The sequence below is a fragment of the Brienomyrus brachyistius genome, unplaced genomic scaffold, assembly GCF_023856365.1.
Source record: "Brienomyrus brachyistius isolate T26 unplaced genomic scaffold, BBRACH_0.4 scaffold47, whole genome shotgun sequence".
Classification (NCBI taxonomy): domain Eukaryota; kingdom Metazoa; phylum Chordata; class Actinopteri; order Osteoglossiformes; family Mormyridae; genus Brienomyrus; species Brienomyrus brachyistius.
In genome coordinates, this window is record NW_026042322.1 from 142,254 (window position 1) to 160,815 (window position 18,562).

The 18,562-nt window shown below is 51.9% G+C and overlaps 1 protein-coding gene across 11 annotated transcripts; it reads left to right on the top strand.

Moving 5' to 3' along the window:
- Positions 1-221: 221 nt before the first annotated feature.
- On the top strand, positions 222-17,758 carry mxd4 (MAX dimerization protein 4). 11 transcript variants are annotated; one of them, XR_007386835.1, is made up of 7 exons: positions 222-427; positions 1,094-1,193; positions 3,771-3,800; positions 11,450-11,564; positions 11,889-12,048; positions 12,803-16,222; positions 16,685-17,758. XR_007386835.1 is itself a non-coding variant. In XM_048999666.1 (6 exons), the coding sequence occupies exons 1-6, from the start codon at positions 364-366 to the stop codon at positions 13,033-13,035; spliced, it is 702 nt and encodes a 233-aa protein (XP_048855623.1). In that variant the 5' UTR covers positions 222-363; the 3' UTR covers positions 13,036-17,758. The 11 variants fall into 11 exon arrangements, 5 of the variants coding, with proteins under 5 accessions (XP_048855623.1, XP_048855620.1, XP_048855619.1 ...); XR_007386836.1 differs by having other exon boundaries at positions 16,784-17,758; XR_007386837.1 differs by having other exon boundaries at positions 16,883-17,758.
- The last annotated feature ends 804 nt before the right edge of the window (positions 17,759-18,562 follow it).

An 18,562-nucleotide genomic window follows, 5' to 3' on the forward strand; every position in this document is an offset into this window, starting at 1 on the left:
TGCTGTTGCTAGGGTCTGCTCCTATCACACTCATAGCCAATCAGAGCACGGCTCGTGACATATCAACATTATACAGTAAGCCCCGCACACTGGGCTTTTTCATTGGCTAAGAAAAGTGTCCCACGTAACAACACCGCTTCGTGATTGGTTGAAACGCCTGTCACTTCGCAGTAGTTATTCGCAGAAGGCAGTACATATATACATTTGGAGTCAAACAGATTCAGTGGATAGCAATTTATATTGGTCGCGCACGGTTTTAGTTAATTGTTTTCGCCTTTTGTTTTTTTTTTTTTACCTTTTTATTTTCATTTTTGTATATAAGATTTTATTTTTTATATATATTTTTTAATATACACAACAAAGATGGAACTTAATTCTCTTTTAATTCTCCTGGAGGCTGCAGAATACTTGGAGAGGAGAGACAGAGGTATTTTTTCCGCTAAACTAGTTAACTAGTTAGTTGACTACTTATACATAGGAGAGCGCATTAAAATAAAGGTCAATGAGACAGCTATTAATACGAGATCATTATATAGCTTTAGCCATGGAGTGGGTATGATGTCACTTTGGGTATGTTTAATTATTTTTTATCGCGGCAAATGTGTATGTACCAGCGGCCAGATTTTGCTGGTAACCACGCACCTAGGATAAGGGTTTTCACTGATGCGATCGGAGGTGCCAGCTGGTTAAATGCAGCGGCTGGGCACAGAGGGGCATAGGCGTCTACAGGTCCTCCCCGGCTGCCCCCTGTCCACTTGCATTTGTTTTCTATTTGCATTGACTGCATCCGACGTATGAAAACATCGTAACCGATCGGCGTGACAGTCTGCGTTGTAGATCGGCGGGACTGTCTGCACCGGCATCACCTGGATGTCTTTTCGCAGCCCATGGCTTTCTTTGCCCGGGACTAATGCTAAGCTCGGGCGTTTATACGATCGTCCGCCTGGGCTCCCCCTCCACCGAAGTCCCTGCAACGCCAGCCAGACCGTCATCTAGAGCAGATGCATTGTATACCACATGCTCCGGGGAGAGGAAAACAACAACAGATCTAACGATGCTTGTTTATATTTTTTTTTTTTTGCTCTGTCACTAGAAGCAGAACACGGCTACGCGTCGGTCTTACCGTTCAATAGCGACTTTTCCGGCAAGAAAACAAAAGCCTCGGCACTTTCAAGAAAGGCGCAGAACAATAGGTAAATATGCACATGGATGATCGGTGTGTGTGTGTGTGTGTGTGTGTGTGTGTGTGCGCGAGAGAGAGTGGGAGCCCCCAGCCCTGCCCTGCCTTGCCGGCCGGGCGCCATGCCTCTCCCCTTGCAGGGCTTGGCTCTCTCCGGCTCTCCGCACAAACACTGCCACGCGTACAGCGTCCTCGCCTCCCTACCCGAAACCCTTCTTCGCTTTCACTCACTTTTTTCCACCCTCGACTCCCCCTCCAGCCCCAGCTCCACACCCCACTCCCCATCTCCCCCGTATTAAATAATGTCACGCCTCCGCTTTGTTTTCCTGCTTTTGGCGTAGCTGTGCAGAACATGTGTACCGATTCATGTGCATCGCATGCGTGACATTTAAGCTCCGGTCCCGTTACGATGTGACCGCAGTAAAGTGTCAGCCGGGCCGTTTTGTATAGCTGGTTTTACATGCCTTGTCACCACTTTAAGTCCCGATCTGCGCGGCGGTTATCGTAAATCCGGGGTGCCTCCCTGCCCCACGATCGAAGCTGTGCCCCCCTCAGAAAAGTTACATTTGCACCCTTTTCCTCTTTCTCTGCGTGTATTCACCATGCTTTCCACCGTTTATTACATTTACGGCTTGTGCGCTCGTATGCCTGCGAGTCCCTGGGAAGTCTTTCTATGTAACTGCGTTTCTGTCGCTCCCCCCGGCCTGATCAGCGAAGTGCATTTTCACTCCGCACGTGTTTTTCGATATAAAACTTGTTTGAAGCTGTAAACTGTAATACTGGCTCTGAGACTGCAGGCTGTAGCGCCAGGATCCGGCAGGGTGATGGAGCGCACACAGGGAGGATATTATTGTTGTTGTTGTTAATAATAATAATAATAGTAATAATAATAGACGTTTAAAGATGACAGCAATTTGCCCAGGATCGGAAACAGAAAGAGGCAAAAATTTTATTAGGAAAAGCAGGGAGACTCGGTTAAGGTCAAACCAGGGACCCGGGCGGCGTCGGACGGAAGAGAGAATAAGAGGCAAAAAGCCGCGTTAAAATTCATTAGGCGTCTCTTAGATATTTTTGTTGCGGGGTGCAAGAAGTGCTGGGTTCCCAACCACCCCCCTTTTTCCTGTCTGACATTCCAAGGTATTTGCATTTTCTTTCGTCACAGCTGGTATTCGTGATGCCCCCCCCACCACACACACACACACGCACAGAACAAGAAGCACATGTCCCTGATTTGCAAGTTCTTTGGATGCAAGCAGGCACTTCTCTAATCTTCGGATAACGAAAACACACGCGCGCCCAAAATGCGTCTTTTCTATCCCATCTCGCGATGACGTCACCGCGGCTGATCTTGTTTGTCGCTTTAAAGCCTTCGCGTTAAAAGAAATCTTGCAAGACCTACCCCCTTTCGAAAGGCCTCTAAAGATTAACGCGAGACACGCGTTTCTGTTTTGATTTCTCTATTGCCGACGGTCTCCGCTTTTAACTGTACGTGGGTCACTCTCCAGTTTAGCTATGTGCGGACGTAGACGAGGCACAGAGGTCATCGTCCGTCGCTTAGTGCAAAATTCTTACCGAAAATAGTCGTGGTATGAGCGGGCGGCAACATGTCTGTCATCTCAAGTGTGTTTTTTCTTATTTGTTTGTTTAAAGAACTCTTTACAGTGTTATTGTGTCTGGAGCTGCCAGACCACACATGCACACACACATACACACCCCGGCAGGTGCATGACTTCGCGCTCCCTTTGAGGATCTCTCTGCACACCGACCCAGTTTGGCAGGACCCTGGCGGGCAGGGTGGAGGGGTGCTGTTCCGCAGATGTCCCGGCTCAAACCCCTTGCCCGCTTTTCATCCTATGTTCAGATTCGCCACCTGGTTCAGCTGCTGGCAGATTTAGGTCAGACGACGAGCCGAAGCCTTGAACAGCGTTGAAACGCAAACGTCAAACGTGAAATAAAGCGACACTCATAAGCTATCCCAGATTCTTACATTTTATCTTTGCATGCAAAAAGACCAGAGTCGCGAATTTGAATTTACATTCAGCTTCCTGTTACCGTTCCTCCTTCTTGTCTTGCTGTCGGGGGATTGTTGGGTGGACCCAACTCGTTTGTGGTCTCCCACAGTGCTGTGTAGCCGCCTGGTGCCCAGCGTCTCACCCACCCTGCCATGCAGGCCCGTGACCTCACCTGCCCTCACCCTGGCGCACGGCACGGGCCCTGGGAGCGCTTTTTTGGCTGTTCGCCATGCGGTTTCCGCTGGGCGCAGCTGCTCGGCCCAGCAGCGCATCAGTCCGTGCAGTCCAAGGGCACAGAACCGGGCCTGGGACACGTGTTGGCCGGAGCACTGTTTTTTGCTGAGTTATGGGGATATGTATTTATTTATTTGCCTCCTTGCATACCACCCCCCCACCGCACTTCCTTCCAGCTTTGGACTATAACCAAAGTTCTGATCTTCTTCTGACCTCCTCGTTCCCTGCTCGCCGTCCCTCTGCTCCTCCGCCGCCGGTCGCATGCGTCAGCAGTAGGAACGTGGTCTTATCTAACCCCCCCCCCTCCACTAACCTCTCTCATTATTTTTTCCCTGTCTTTCCAGATCATCACACAACGAGCTAGAGAAAACCAGGTGAGTACACAAAGTGACCCGCCCTCCCCATGCCCCCACCCGTACATGATCTCCTGACTACCCCAGGACCAGGAACCCCTGACGATTCAAACCGTAAGCTCCAGAGGGTTGGAAACACTGTCAGTACTGTGTTTTTGAACGTCTTACCAAAAAATAATGGCACACTCAATTGAGCAATGATTTGTGTCTGATCTGAGTTCAGAGGAGCTACCCTTAGATTGAAATAGAACAGAGTGACGGCTCACTTTAGCACTTGTACAGTAAAATGTAGCTTAAAAAGTGGAGTGACAGGTTTTGGGAAACAAAAGTTAACACGTCAGTGTCTGTATTACGGTAGATTTTTTTTCTTCCATTTTTTTCCCCCTGCCGTTTCGCGTGACGTGTCCTCATTTGATGGCCGTGTGGTACTTGGTGAAGAATTCAAAGACCCGCGTCACTCTATTTTGGCAGTGGCATGACTCTGAGGTTTTCTTTCCTTTTTTTTAAAACATCTTTTTCAGTGGTGCAACGTCTCCAAGACACGTTGCCTTTCACTTGTGTTTCTGGCGAAGGCTTTCGACAGATTTCCCGATATGTGGGGCGGCCCTTCCCACAGATGTGCGGGGATGCGGCGCTTCGGTTTGCCCTCGCTTCGACCTGTGGCGCATTTCTGCGACTTTCTCCTACCTTCTGCTTTTAATGACCGTAGCTGGGCTTTAAAAGAAGAGGAAGAGGAGTATACCTTTTCGAAAATGTCTAATGCGGTTATTTGTTTGTTTTATGGTATATATTTGGCTCATAGTTTTGGGGCAAATGTGTGACTAATAGCTGTTAGTTGAACTCGTTTGGTCTCGCTCACATTCCATGGAAATCGTGGCTGAGGTTGTCTGTTTTTGTGAAAACGACTCGGGGTAGCAGCCAATGAATGGGTTGGGGTTTAGGGGCAGCAGCCTCCGGTGTGAGGAGCTGGCATGTCAAGATTCGAGTCCTGGCCAGTTCACGTGTCTGATGACACGAGGCCACGTGCATCTGAGTGAAGTGTGACTGTGCCGGCTTCGGGAGACGTGTTCTGGCCCGCGGCGGAGAGGGAGAGCCTGCTCTCCTCTCCCTGGCGATGCCCGGCATGGGCCGATGTGACGTCAGCCCCTCTGGCTTTCATGGTGTGGCTGGGCGATTTCCGGAAGCCTCTGAGAAGTGCGTTTCGTGTAAAGTGGCGTGGCACTCGTTTCCCCACCCGTTCTATTGCAGTTTCATGTGAGCCGTTTGCCGGTTTTGGCTAGCAGGTTATGACAACGATTGCTTCTCTTGCGATGGATTTCCTGAGCATTTCATTTGACGAGCCTCCCCCCACCTTCTTCTGAAAGGTGTTGCAGGGCTGTAACTAGCACAGTATTTTGTGAAACCACTTTGGCGTTGATGAAACGCTTGGTTTTGATTTCTTGGAGGACTGTTGGCCTCCCGGCCTACTGCGAAAGCTGCTTTTAAAGCCAGGAGGTGAAGACGGTTAGATCGCAGCCTGAGGGAGGGAGGCGGCGTCTCCCGGGCCTGAGGGGCAGCCGGGAAATGTGGGCAGGGCAGCTGGGCCACGTCTATAGGGCGAGAATGCTTGTGCCTGACATTGGCTATAGTGTCTGAGCCTGGATTTCTAAGGCCACTAGGAGAATTCGGGCAGTCCCTTGCTCGAGGTCCTTTCCAGGTTGGCCGTCACTAACTCCTGCCCCGATTACCCACCTGGAGTCCTTGTTTTGTGAGGAGCTCTGTTTTCGGCTGTGGGCCTTAATGAAGTCAGTGGGCCGAGTGCTGCCTGCTCAGGCCTGTAATTAAGCTTCAACTGGCCTCACCAGGGTGACGGTTTCCGCCCCATCAGACAGGTGTGTCATCCTCCAGCCTTTGAGAGTCCCCTCCAGGCTGGGTCATGCGACATCATGGTCTAGCTCTAACTGTCAGTTTTAGCAGATGGAGCCCAAAGCTGGGGAGATTCGGTGCACTTTCAAGTACGTGGTCTGCTGTGTTTGTGAGTGCTGCCGTTCGGACTGCCACGTGCACCCGAGCTGCTGTGTGGGTGACGGCGGGTGGAGGTGGCGCCCGGGGTTCCTCTCCTACTCTCAAGGGTGTAGACGAGTCCTGCCTCTCCTTCCTCCACCGAAGTTTTACATTCCTGTCCGGGGGCTATCCCAGCAGCCTTCTGGGGGTTGCTGGCTTGGTATTCTTGAGGCAGAGAGAGAAATGTGAAAGAACTGTGCAGCTGAGGGTCCCCCCCTCCCACTTACAGCCCCCCACCCCCCATTGCACTGACTCAGCAACATGGAGGCCGTATCTGTCCCACTGTCCGCCGGCTGCCCGCTGGCTGTCAGCCGCCCTCCCTGCCAGAGTCATTTTTTAAAATTCCTTTATTTAAAAAAAAAAAAAATCCTTCCTCCTGCGTCAGGGAGCCACATGAAGTTCCTTGTTTGCTCCGAACAACAGGAAGTTGTTCAAAGTGAAGAAAAGAGTCTGGAGAAGGACGCCAGCTTTGCTAAAGCGGGGGGACATGGAGTCACAGAGCCAAGGGGCCACTGGGATTTTAACCCACGATGCTCTGGTGTTTGTTTACTCAGCAAACTGGCCCAGGCCCTAGGATTCAGCCGCTCAGGGAGCACGATCGGGGGTGTGTCCTGCTTACGGAGACTGGGTGTGTTCCTCAGCGGGAGGGCCCCCCCCCCACACATGCATGACGCCTGAGTCATGTCAACCAGTCCTTCCAGTGCCACGTGAAACTGTACTCATGCACTTCCCCAACTGCAGCCTTGCTCTGTCACGCGACCACGTCTTATTTTACCATTTTGTATTTAATAACAAATATAACTGGGGAGGGATCGAATTGTGGGGGTGGGGGGGGCGGTCTGAAGGCCCGTAACCTCTGCAAAATAGACAGATGCCCCCCCCCCCCCCAACTGCCCTAGGAACACCCAATCTGCACTATGCTGCGTTTCCCCACCTCAGAAAACAGGCTCACCGCATCACAGACATACACACACAGCACATGAAAGCACAGGACAAACGGCTTCAACACGCACACAGAGCACATGGCTTCGTACGCACAGAGATCATATGACTATACAAACACGGGCCGCGATCACATGACACCCATGGGGAAATGGGCAGGTCTGCTCCACACTCGCTGGAGGTGGAATCTCGTGTTTCGGGTTTATTGTTTTTGGTGGATTTTTCAGCGTGATTCGGTGGAGGCCTGCCCCCTCCCTGTGCGGGGGTAAGGAGCGCCGTCTGTTCGGTACGTGTTATGCCGCTTCCGCTTGTGAAATTCATGGTAATCCCCTGACACACACGTCAGGCAGGTAAACCAAGAGAATGAATAAAAGCAATTAAACGGATCTTGTCATCTGTGAGCCATGAAAGTCTCCATGCATCTTCTATCTGTACAGCAGTCATTCTATGGCACTCTCGCCCGGTGCTGTCCAGACTCACATCCGCTGGCTTTTGTGTTTTCATGATCAACAATCTGCACCCCCCCGCCCCCGCATTTTTTTCACGTCTAGGGAGTCACCTGAAAGGCTTCCTGTTCCAACTCGTCAGTGGTGATGTGTTTAGGTTTTGGCGGGTGATTCGATGCTGTTTTGGGCCATTGTTTAACAGCCCCCACCCCCCCATGTATGAGGAGGTGTGTATGTCTGAATTCCCGGGCTGTAATGTCAGAGGGCTGCCAGTCTTGGATATTGCCCCGTGGGGGTGCTCTGCTCCCAGGTTTTTGAATCAATCAGCTGACTCCATGAGTCAGAAAAACCCAGATGGGTTGTCAGAGTCATTGGAGTCGTCCTGGCACCCATGAGAGCTCAAAGCCAAAAACAAAATGAAGTTCAAGAGCTCTATACACGTTAAATTTGACCCAAATGCACTGTGCCTCTATGCCCTACCTCTAATGCCCCTTTGGAAATGGGCAGGGGGGCTGTGTCGAGGGGCAGTTTAAGGAGTGCTGGTTTAGCGCGCTGATGGTGTAGTGAGGGTTGGGGGGTGTATGATCTGCCCTTCCTGCGACACTGTGAGGACGTGGGAAGTCACTGTGTCAGTGTACCGGACTGCCATCTCTCCTCTTTAAAAAAAGAAAAAAAAAAAGAAAAATCGAAAGTGAAACTGGGGTGAGCTGAGGAGAGGTAAACACGCGAGACGTGGTGTTTCCGAGGTGACGCCAGTGGCGGTCATGCATGTCTGCGTGCGCATGCAACGGATTGAGACCTGAGCTCAAGCCGCCAGGCCCAGGGGAGAGGGTGCACATGCACGGCTGTACATGCACATGCTCGCCCACGGCACATGCGGGTGCCGTCCCGGGCCGGGCTGACATTTCTTATCTGCTTGGGATCATGTGGCCACCGGCCACGCCGCATACCATTGCTGTGTGCTCGCTCAGACCTTAAACGTGTGTGGAGCGGCATCAGACAGGCGCACCTGTGGGCCAGCAGGGGGAGCAGCGGTTAAGTTGTATCCGTCTCATTTTGCTTGTGTATGTGGTGCTTGTTCATCTTGTGCTTGGGTGGGGGGGGGGGTGCATCCTCTGAGTCTTCGAATGGTACTGCTGTAGAAGTTACCTAGAATTTTGGCTGGCATGCCAAACTCCCTTAATCTTCTTAGAATGATTCGTTGTTGGGGCTTCCTGATGATGTGTGGTGTTTTTTTTTTTGAGTCCAGCCAAGGAGTTTCACTCTTTCCACCTCCGCCTCGCCTGTGTGCAGTGATGCGTGCAATTCCCTCCTCCTCCTTGGGTCGACAGTTATCTCCTTGGTTTTATCTGTATTGAGGGAGATATAGTTTTCATGACACCAGTCCACTAGATCCGCCACCCCACTCCTGTATGCCACCTCGTCTGCACCAGTGATCAGTACGAGGACTGTTACATCTTCCGCTAAATTGTTGATGCGGATGTCGCTCTCTGAGAGGCCACGCAACCCGAGAGTGTACAGTGCATATAGAGATCGGCCGAGTGTAAGCTACTGCCTTCCCCACCCGACTGGGGGGGGGGCCTTACAGTGGCTGCAGGGTGACCTCTTACCCAATGGAATGAGCCGGGGGGGTGGTGGGGGGGGTGTCGAGGTATGGGATGGTTCATGAGCACTGAGCTTTTCCTCTCAGGGTCCGACGGCATGGCTGGCATGCCGTTTGCGGGGGGGGGGGATGTGAGACTGGCTCTGAAAAGGAGCAGGGTCTGGTGTCTCTGCCTGGCTGTGGGACACAGAGAAAGGGCTGATTTGCATCTGTACACTGTGTTCTGTAGAAGCAGGGGGGTGGGGCTGTAAGTCTGGGGGAGGGGGTTGACACGGCTCGCAGACTGCCTGTAATCTGCGGCACACGTGCGAGGGCACCCAGCTGGTGCTGGCTAGCCCAGGTCCCAGGGTTCAAAGGTCAAATTCAGCAGGAAGTCAGCGACTCTGCCTGACTGAGGTCCCTCCTACAGTTCTTGGCAGGATTGGTGGCCAGCCCGTCCACTCACTGGTGCCTGGAGGCCACGCCCACCCCCCGACCCCCCTCCGCAGGGCACACAGAACGAGGGGTCCGCACGCTGCCTCTGACGGCATGTTACCAGAACGAGACGTCCCCTCTGCCTCCTCTGAGTGTGCATTTCCAGCATGCTCTCCTCCACCCGGCCTACATCAGCTAGTCCCCTAAATGGCGTCGCGTGAGAGTCCTAGCGGGACAGGACAGTGCAGCTGGGCGACGGGGAGAGAGGCGCCCCCCTGGGGCTGTCCCAGGCTTCACAGGGGTCTGTGTTTTGGAAGACGTACATCGCCTCGGCCTTAGTGACGGAGTGTTATTCCCAAGTGGCTTCCTATTGCTAAATACAAGAGGTTTATGCTTTTTTTATAGCGTAGTTTGAACCCTGCACGTGAGAGGGATTGGCCGGCTGGGTGTACGGGTTTGTGCGAGGCTGGGAAAGTAATTCCCAGCCAGTTTACTTTCCTCCTCTGACTCCCCATTCAGCACCAGCCGAAGCCAGGTCTGTGTGCCATGGGGTGTCAGGAGTGCAGGTGGAAATAAACATGGGGGAAAAAAAGCAGAGGGTGGGGCCACCCTCTGTCCATGTGACTGGCCCCACCCACCACAGCTGAACACACTGTCCTCAATGGGTCCTTGTTACTCTTCAGTAAAAGAGCAACATTTCCAGCGGATTGCCCCCCCCCCCTTCCTGTCTCTCCTGGGCTCCTTCCAGCCGGGGGGGGGGTGGGCAGGTTGGAGGGGGGCCCCCCTGCCTGCCTCTTTGAGCACCAGCAGGGTGGGGTGAGGTCAGGGGGTCTCTGGGGAGGACAGGGTGTGGAGGGACTGGAGGGAGGGTTCACACGCTCCTGCATGGAAGCCCCTCCTTCCCAGCTCACGGGTTGTGTTTTCCCCCCTCCCTCCTGGGTTCTGCAGGCTGTTGTTTCGCTGTTTCCGTGGGATTTTTAAGGTACCCCGTTATTTCGTTGGTGGTGCCCGGCAGCCACCTCTGTGTCCAGTGAGGGTCTTAGTGGCGGGGGCAGGTTCTGGGGGGTTCAGGGCTGCCACGTGAGAATCCGAGCCTCCAGCATGTGGATTTTCTCATTTCCCCCACGTGAGAGAAGGGGAGCAGCACGCTGACGCCACCTGGGACCCTTTGGGGGTCACTGCATCCTCAGTGGCTACTTTTGCATTCCTGGGGGAAGGGGTCTTTGGTTAGCACCTATGCAGTGGTCACCTTCACCTAACCCAAGGGGGCGCTGTAGGGTTTGGGCAGCACCAGCCACTTAGGGTGAGACATGTCCCCCCCCCGACCCCATCTGGAGAGGCCATAGGTGTAAAATTCTTGGCTCTGGGCTATTTTGGCCCAGCTCCATGGAAACACGGCCCAAAAACAAACAAAAAAAATATATATGATCTTCCACACTGATCCCGACTTGATGACATCACCCTGCAGCTGCCCTCGCTGCAGTCAAGGTCACATCTGATTTTTCTCAGACTGCTATGCCCCGCCCCCCTTCTGTGAATATCGTGCTGTCACTCTTTGGGGCCACGTTTGGGGCCCCTTGGTTTGTCTCTAGGGTCGAAAGCGTTGCCCTTTGCAGTGGTGAAGCTAACCAGGAGAAAAGTCCCCTCCAAACAAAATAGCAACTGTGCAGAATGTAGGAGGCACCCGAGCAGGTAACCCCCCCCCCATGGTACCTAGGGACTTTGCAGCTTCCTGCAGTGGAATAATGATGACCTACCTCGCGTCACACAGCATGCCTCTCACAGCGTGTAATCAAATGCACGTTATGCATCGTGTGCTTTTGCTGATATGAGGTCAGAGCAAAAATGTTTTGCGGCAGCCCCTGACGTTACGTGGTGTGTGTCAAAACGGGAGGGAGGGGGGTCAGAGGGTCATATGTGTGTACGGATACATCTCTGTGACGTCCGCTCATGCAGTTTGCCGCTCTATCAGCACTCAAAATTAAAATAAACAAACAAACGGCAGCATTTGTCAGCCCTGTGGGACCCGGTCTTCTGTTACCTTGGCGACGCAAGCCCCATCTCTGGTTGCTATACAGGGGGTTGCTGCGTCTCTGTGAGAACGCCGGCCCACACGTATGCAAGTGCCCGCCCTCGCCCTGTGTCTTGCGCCGCACTTCCTGTGAGCTCCTGCATACCCCTCCTCCCCCCCCCCGTTACCCAGCTGTCTCTTTACATCACAGACGGGCCAAACTGCGGCTGTACCTGGAGCAGCTGAAGCAGCTGGTTCCGCTGGGCCCGGACAGCACCAGGCACACTACACTTAGCCTCCTCAAACGGGCCAAGATGCACATCAAGGTACGGCGGGGGTGGCCATCTGGGGCGGCGGCTGATGGTGGCTTTGTTGGGACGTTTTGTTCTGCTTAGCTGAGTCCACGCATTGGATCGGCCACCATTTGGTAAAAATAATGGCGGACGTGAGGAACTGGATTGTCGTAGTCAGGCGACAGATTTGGGGAACAAAGTAGGGAACAAAGCATGGATGATATGGCGCAGTACCTGTCATAGACTTGGACTCTGAACCCTCACCCTTGGTCGATGCACCCCGGTCCTCCTCCGGCCGTGCCCTAATGATCACAGGGGTCCGTCCGCTCACCATGTCTGCATGTTTGTATTGTGCAGAAGCTGGAGGAGCAGGACCGCAAGGCGCTGAACGTGAAGGAGGCCCTGCAGCGGGAGCACCGCTACCTCAAACGGCGTCTGGAGCAGCTCTCCGTCTCGGGCCTGGAGCGCATCCGAACTGACAGCATGGGCTCCACCATCTCCACCGACTCTGAGCAAGGTACAGGCCTCCTGTGTGCTCTGACTCGCTGCAGAGCGCTGACTCACGCACTGACTCTCTGCAGACGCGGCCTTAGCGGTAACCCCTCTGCCCGCCCCTCCTTTACGCGAATATTGTGATGTAAGACGCAGCTTCCGGCTTGCAGGGGCTGATGGGTAATCCTTTAAATGGTTCATCTCGCTTGCTGTCAGGGTCACACAGGAATTCCCCGTGCCAAACAACCTTCACCGGGGGTGCCAGAACAATAGTCCAAACCGACTCACCGCAAGGACCCCCTCCCCCCCCAAATGGCGGCCGCATAATGAACTCCCCTGTAGCTCTTTAAGGCTGCCTGGAAGTATCTGGTTGGGTACCAGGATGTGAGCGTCATACCTCAGGATGTGTGTGCGGTAGGATGTGGTATAAGCTGGGTCTGCCTGCTGGTTTTTTGGGGCAACCCCCAGGATGCTTGAAACCCAGAACAAGCCTGGCCAGGCCCCGGGCATGGGAGGAGGGGTGCAGGTAACTCTGCCAGGAAGCCCACAGAATATACCGAGTGGTGAAATTCATATGTTTTGTACAGAAAACACGGTACGATGCAGCAGAGTGTTCAGGTGATAGCTGCCCCAGAGGGCTTACCACGGAATCAGGCCCAAAACTATTTCAGCAGTGATGTGATGGGCAGGTTTATACATTGGCCTCACCTTTTTTTCAGAGAGGGTCGGTGCTGCAGGGTAGTGACCATCCGTCTGTTTCCGTCTGTGCACTCCCGCAGAGGTGGACATTGAGGGGATGGAGTTCACCCCGGGAGAGGGCGACAGCATGGGCAGCGTGAGCGACGCTGAGGAGGACCACTACAGCACACGGATCAGCTCCGCCTCCAGTCCAGTCTCCGCCTCCAGTCCAGTCTCCGCCTCCAGCCCAGGCTCCGCCTCCAGCCCAGTCTCCGCCTCCAGCCCAGACTCCGCCTCCAGCTCCGGCAGCTACACACATTCCCACAGACTTTAGTCCTGCCATTCCTAAGCGTGCTCCCCGGCTCCGCCCAGCTACCTAAATGCACCACCTTCGTTGATTTGCCCCCGGTGGGGCGGAAACGGCCTGGCTTCCAAGAATCGGACCGCAGACAACGCCACTTGTGACGTCCCCTCCATCCCCCTCTCTTTACCCCCCCCTCCCCCGCCCCACTTCATTTGCCACAATTATCATAATCTCAGACAGAAAAGCAGTTCATCGTGGTGAGAAACTGTAGTGTAGCTTTGGCTTGCCAACAAGAACACCCAACTCTATGTGTGTGTGTGTGTGTGTGTGTGCGCGCGCGTATGTGTGTAATTGGCAAATGAAGATCGTTTGCTGGTTTCATTTAAAAATGGCACTTAGACATGGAAATTTCGAGACATTTTAACATCTGTCAACTTCAAAGCTATCTAAATTCCCCACGGGGTTTTTGGCACTCATGGGGAACAATCAGACAACTGACTGAACACTTGCATTTTTCTGGAACTTTCCATTGAGGAATATGGCTGTGGTCCTTCATCGCACCGCGTTTCGCTATAGATTACAGACGAGAGCACTTTTCGAAGGTTCGGTCGGCGCTGACTGGCGTTTTATCGAATTCCTAATATACACCTACTTCCATTCTGTCTGCCAGCGTAGTCACATGTCTTAACTGATACGGTTTTAGTGAATATCAACCTAAATCCAACCACGGCAGCCTAAATCTCGGAAAAATGCACTGACGTTTCGTAAGACTGTCCATCGTCTTGCACAGAAACTTACCGATGCTGATTTTCAGTATTATGCCACTAACTCTGGTCTGTTAATTTTAGCCAAATGTTGGTCCCACATTCCTCACCTGTGATTATGATCTGTGCTGAGAGCGTCGTGAAGAGACAGCCCTCTCATGTGTGTTTGGTATCTCCCATTGTAGTTCTGCGAATGGGGAGGTCTCCTGAATCCCAGACAATGTAGGGGGGTGTTGTGATTTAGGAAAGTAGTCTAGAGAGATGGCAAACGGGGTGAGGTAGGAGGTCTTTGTTCGGCCATGCAGGCTCTCACAGCCCCCGTGTCTCTCTTTGTTTCGCCGTCTTCATGGCGGACTGGGAGCGGGTGCCAGTGGCTCACGGCGGCACATTTCGGTGAGGCTCGACGGGAACTGTCAACGGCCGTGCGCGCTGCGGTTTCAGGTTGGCTTGCCAATTCTACTTGAGACAAGCAAAAACAATAAGGGAACGAAGGGGGAGGGAGATGGCGTGGAGGAGAAGTAGCAGAGAAAGAAAGAAAGCAAGAGAAAGAGAGCGAGAGAGTACACGTGGTTCTCTTCCACCTTTACCAGTGGATTTACCCTTAATTGTATTTTTTTTTTCATTTAACTCTGGAAATTGTCTCTTTCAGGTCTATCTCAAATCTTTTTAAGCGCTTCCATGTTTTTTCCTTATTTTTTTTCTAGTTATATACACGTATATTTACAAACTTAAGTAGCAGGCGAGCTCCGCCTCTGCAGTTTATCCCGACGTCTGGCAGTTTCACCGGCAATTCTCTGCCTCTTTTGTCTCCGTAACCCCGCGGCCCTTATCAGAGTGGCCCGTAATGCCGGGGGGAAAAATAAACATGACCTCTCCAGCCAATGGGGTCCCATAAAAAGATGCAAAAAAAAAAACAAAAAAATCTGCATACAAAAAAAAAAGTTTTTAAGAAGTTTAGTCTATATTTCCTGTATAAAATTTTTGTATTATATTTTCGTAAATGTTCTAAATGACAAAAAAAGAGTATAGTGTATATATGACAAGGAAGGACTCTGGGCTAGGCTTTGAGAAGAACCCCCCCCCCAATGTGGTGAAGTCCGTATGGCACCTGGATGAACCTCGGTGCTGTTACCCCTCCCCCCCCCGGCCTCATGAGTTCTCTTTACTTTGCACTCCTTGCCAAATCGTGCTGACGACTTCTCGTCTGAGGGGTGGGGTCATTTACTTGAATGGAGGGTCCTTCGTAAAACCCGCCCCCAAATCAGCGTTTGAATTGGGGGCTGTCCCTCCACACAGCCCCGCCCACCATCTAGCTCCGCCCCACTGTGTCGCTTACATCACACTGACTGTGTTAGTGATCCCCTTGGCAGCTCCAAAACATCCTGGTTACTGTTCCTTAGCAACAAAAGCAGCCATCATGTTTTACTATATGTAAATGAAGAGGAAGACCTAGGGAGATGAAGGAAAAACTACAATCTATAATGGCAGCTGATGTTCCCCTTCTGTCTCCCAGGGCAGGTTGCAGTGTAGTATTAAAGCATTCTGAGTGAATCCAATACCGCCCTCTGTTTTTTAGAGGTGAGGCAACAAGTATAGAGACCTGTTCTTTTGATAAGTTTACAGGAAATGAGATTAATTCCACTCTGATGCATTGTCAGACCAGCTCTTTGCATTTAACTTTTCTTTCTTTTTTTTTTTTTTACACATTTCCAGTTTGTGCAGTGAAGGAGAAAAGTTTTTTTTTTCCATAAAGAGTTTACATTCATGTTAAGGAACATGTGACCTTTAAAAATGTACTATGTAAACTTGTCAAATAAACAACCAGGTGACTTAAAACTTGCACAGAACCTCCCGCTATTATGTGTGATGCAGGCATATCCAGGGGGTGTCAGTTTTTATGTGAGCTCGCCTCCCAAGTGATACCAGTGGAACCGAAACAGGCTGATATTCTATAAGGGCTCCTGTTATCGCCCATGGTGTGGAACGCGCTGGAAAGGACTGGTGCCGAGTGTTACACAGCCATGAAGGTCTGTCTGTGGGATTTCGAGAACTTCGAGGTGTCCTGCAAGTCATCTGACGACGCCTGTGGCCTGTGAGGTGACTCAGAAAGTCTGAAATAATTTGAATTTGCTTAGAAGCAAGAACACAAGGTGACGGGATGAACGACAGCTGAAAGGATAGGGGAGTGTCAACCACAAGATTTCAGAGCTCAGTGGAAGCACGCGTGGGCAAAGGTACTGAAGAGGCAGAGGTGCCATTGGCTGAGGCTCAGGATATGCCCAGGACAGGCCCAAGACATGTCCAGGATATGCCCAGGACAAGCCCGAGACAAGCCCGGGACAGGCCCAAAACATGTCCAGGATATGCCCAGGACAAGCCAGAGACATGTCCAGGATATGCCCAGGACAGGCCCAAAACATGTCCAGGATATGCCCAGGACAGGCCCAAAACATGTCCAGGATATGCCCAGGACAGGCCCAAAACATGTCCAGGATATGCCCAGGACAGGCCCAAGACATGTCCAGGAAATGCCCAGGACAGGCCCAAGACATGTCCAGGATATGCCCAGGACAGGCCCAAGACATGTCCAGGATATGCCCAGGACAGGCCCAAGACATGTCCAGGATATGCCCAGGACAGGCCCAAAACATGTCCAGGATATGCCCAGGACAAGCCAGAGACATGTCCAGGATATGCCCAGGACAGGCCCAAGACATGTCCAGGATATGCCCAGGACAGGCCCAAAACATGTCCAGGATATGCCCAGGATAGGCCCAAAACATGTCCAGGATATGCCCAGGACAAGCCAGAGACATGTCCAGGATATGCCCAGGACAGGCCCAAAACATGTCCAGGATATGCCCAGGACAGGCCCAAAACATGTCCAGGATATGCCCAGGACAGGCCCAGGACAGGCCCAAAACATGTCCAGGATATGCCCAGGACAGGCCCAAGACATGTCCAGGAAATGCCCAGGACAGGCCCAAGACATGTCCAGGATATGCCCAGGACAGGCCCAAAACATGTCCAGGATATGCCCAGGACAGGCCCGAGACATGTCCAGGATATGCCCAGGACAGGCCCGAGACATGTCCAGGATATGCCCAGGACAGGCCCAAAACATGTCCAGGATATGCCCAGGACAGGCCCGAGACATGTCCAGGATATGCCCAGGACAGGCCCAAGACATGTCCAGGATATGCCCAGGACAAGCCCGAGACATGTCCAGGATATGCCCAGGACAGGCCCAAAACATGTCCAGGATATGCCCAGGACAGGCCCAAGACATGTCCAGGATATGCCCAGGACAGGCCCAAAACATGTCCAGGATATGCCCAGGACAGGCCCAAAACATGTCCAGGATATGCCCAGCACAGGCCCAAAACATGTCCAGGAAATGGATACTCTGGATACCATGCCATCATAGTAACTGGGTTGGGGTAAGGGTGGTGCTTTTGTAATCCCAGATGTATAGTTTCGTACATGAAATGTAGGCTATTTCTATGCAGTCTGTGTCCTGTATGACTGACCGCAAACTCACCCGTCTGGCACACCCACAAGCGCAAACACGACATGCAGGCCCGGGCGACCACAGCGACCACAAGGCTTACATCGCTAATGGCTAATACTTCTAACGGCTAATGCTTACCGTCGGGCTCCTTTGCCTTGAGAGAGCGGTACAGGCTGCTTCTCTACATGTTTTATTTTTTGGTTGGCCAGGGGTGTGGTACAGGGGAGGGGGCTTGACGTTTTTGCCAGCCGTACACAAAATGGAGTTCTGTACCGGAAACTTGTGAATAAATAGAGATATATAAATATATATATGTATATACATATGACTTGGCAGACAAGCGTCGGTGCATTCTGAAGGTGTATCATACTGTATCTGTGCACAGGTCTACTTGGGGTGGACTGTTTTCCAAATTCCCAGTTACTGTGCCGATTATACTTCCATTGTATTATAAATAAAGTTTTATACAGAACATTAACTGCTGTTCCTCTTTCTCTTTATGGGACCTGATAAGCAACGGAGGGTCCACGTATTCTTATTGTGGATGGGATGGCATTTGGCTTAGAGGGGAGAAAGAGTGAAGAGATAAATTTGGGTTAGCCTAGCAGTTAGCAAAATGCCCCTTAAGGAACCACGGTGCAGCTTTTAAAAGCACAGAATGGATTCAAGACACATTTATTCATTAATAATACATGCTTGATATGAAATTAGAAGTGTAGGAATCTTACAAACATTAATATTTCACCCTTATAATAACTGCGCTAAGAATAACAGCTGACACTTGCCAAGCTGGGAGGCTTTGCGCTGGCACTAAACGTCTGAGTTCGCCCCCTGCTGGCCAAACATCGAAATGACATCAAGATGCACGAAAAACGGTCAGAGCTGTAGTGCGATTTTGAGAGCAACACGAAACGGCGAGGCACCTGCCTGCAGGAAGGGGTCTGAGATAGTGTCTGTATGTCCCAGAAGCCAGGTTGGCCACTTACCTCATCCAGGTGCGCCTTCGGATGTTTTTATTGGTTCCATTAACTGTCATGTGACCATGACTACCTTGTCAGCCACCCTCTCCCAGTCACAGTGGGAAGATAAAGGCGGGACAGGATCAGTTCCCATAATCCTCCGTCACTCTCTCCATAAAAGGTATAGGCTAATGACTCTTCTCCAAACTAGTGGAGTTTTAGGGCTAAGCCTCTGTGCGTGTGATTGGATAGGTGCTAGTTTGAGCCTGGCTTTGGCTGAATATTCACATGTCTGCAGGCCCTTAATCACCATTATTATTATT

Bases quoted from the DNA above. Each gene is read 5' to 3' on its own strand.
- mxd4 (XM_048999663.1), top strand. From the start codon at position 16,045: ATGCCCAGGACAGGCCCAAGACATGTCCAGGATATGCCCAGGACAAGC. The intron at 16,883-16,915 runs GCCCAAAACATG...TGCCCAGGACAG, and splicing joins CCAGGATATGCCCAGGACAG to GCCCGAGACATGTCCAGGAT.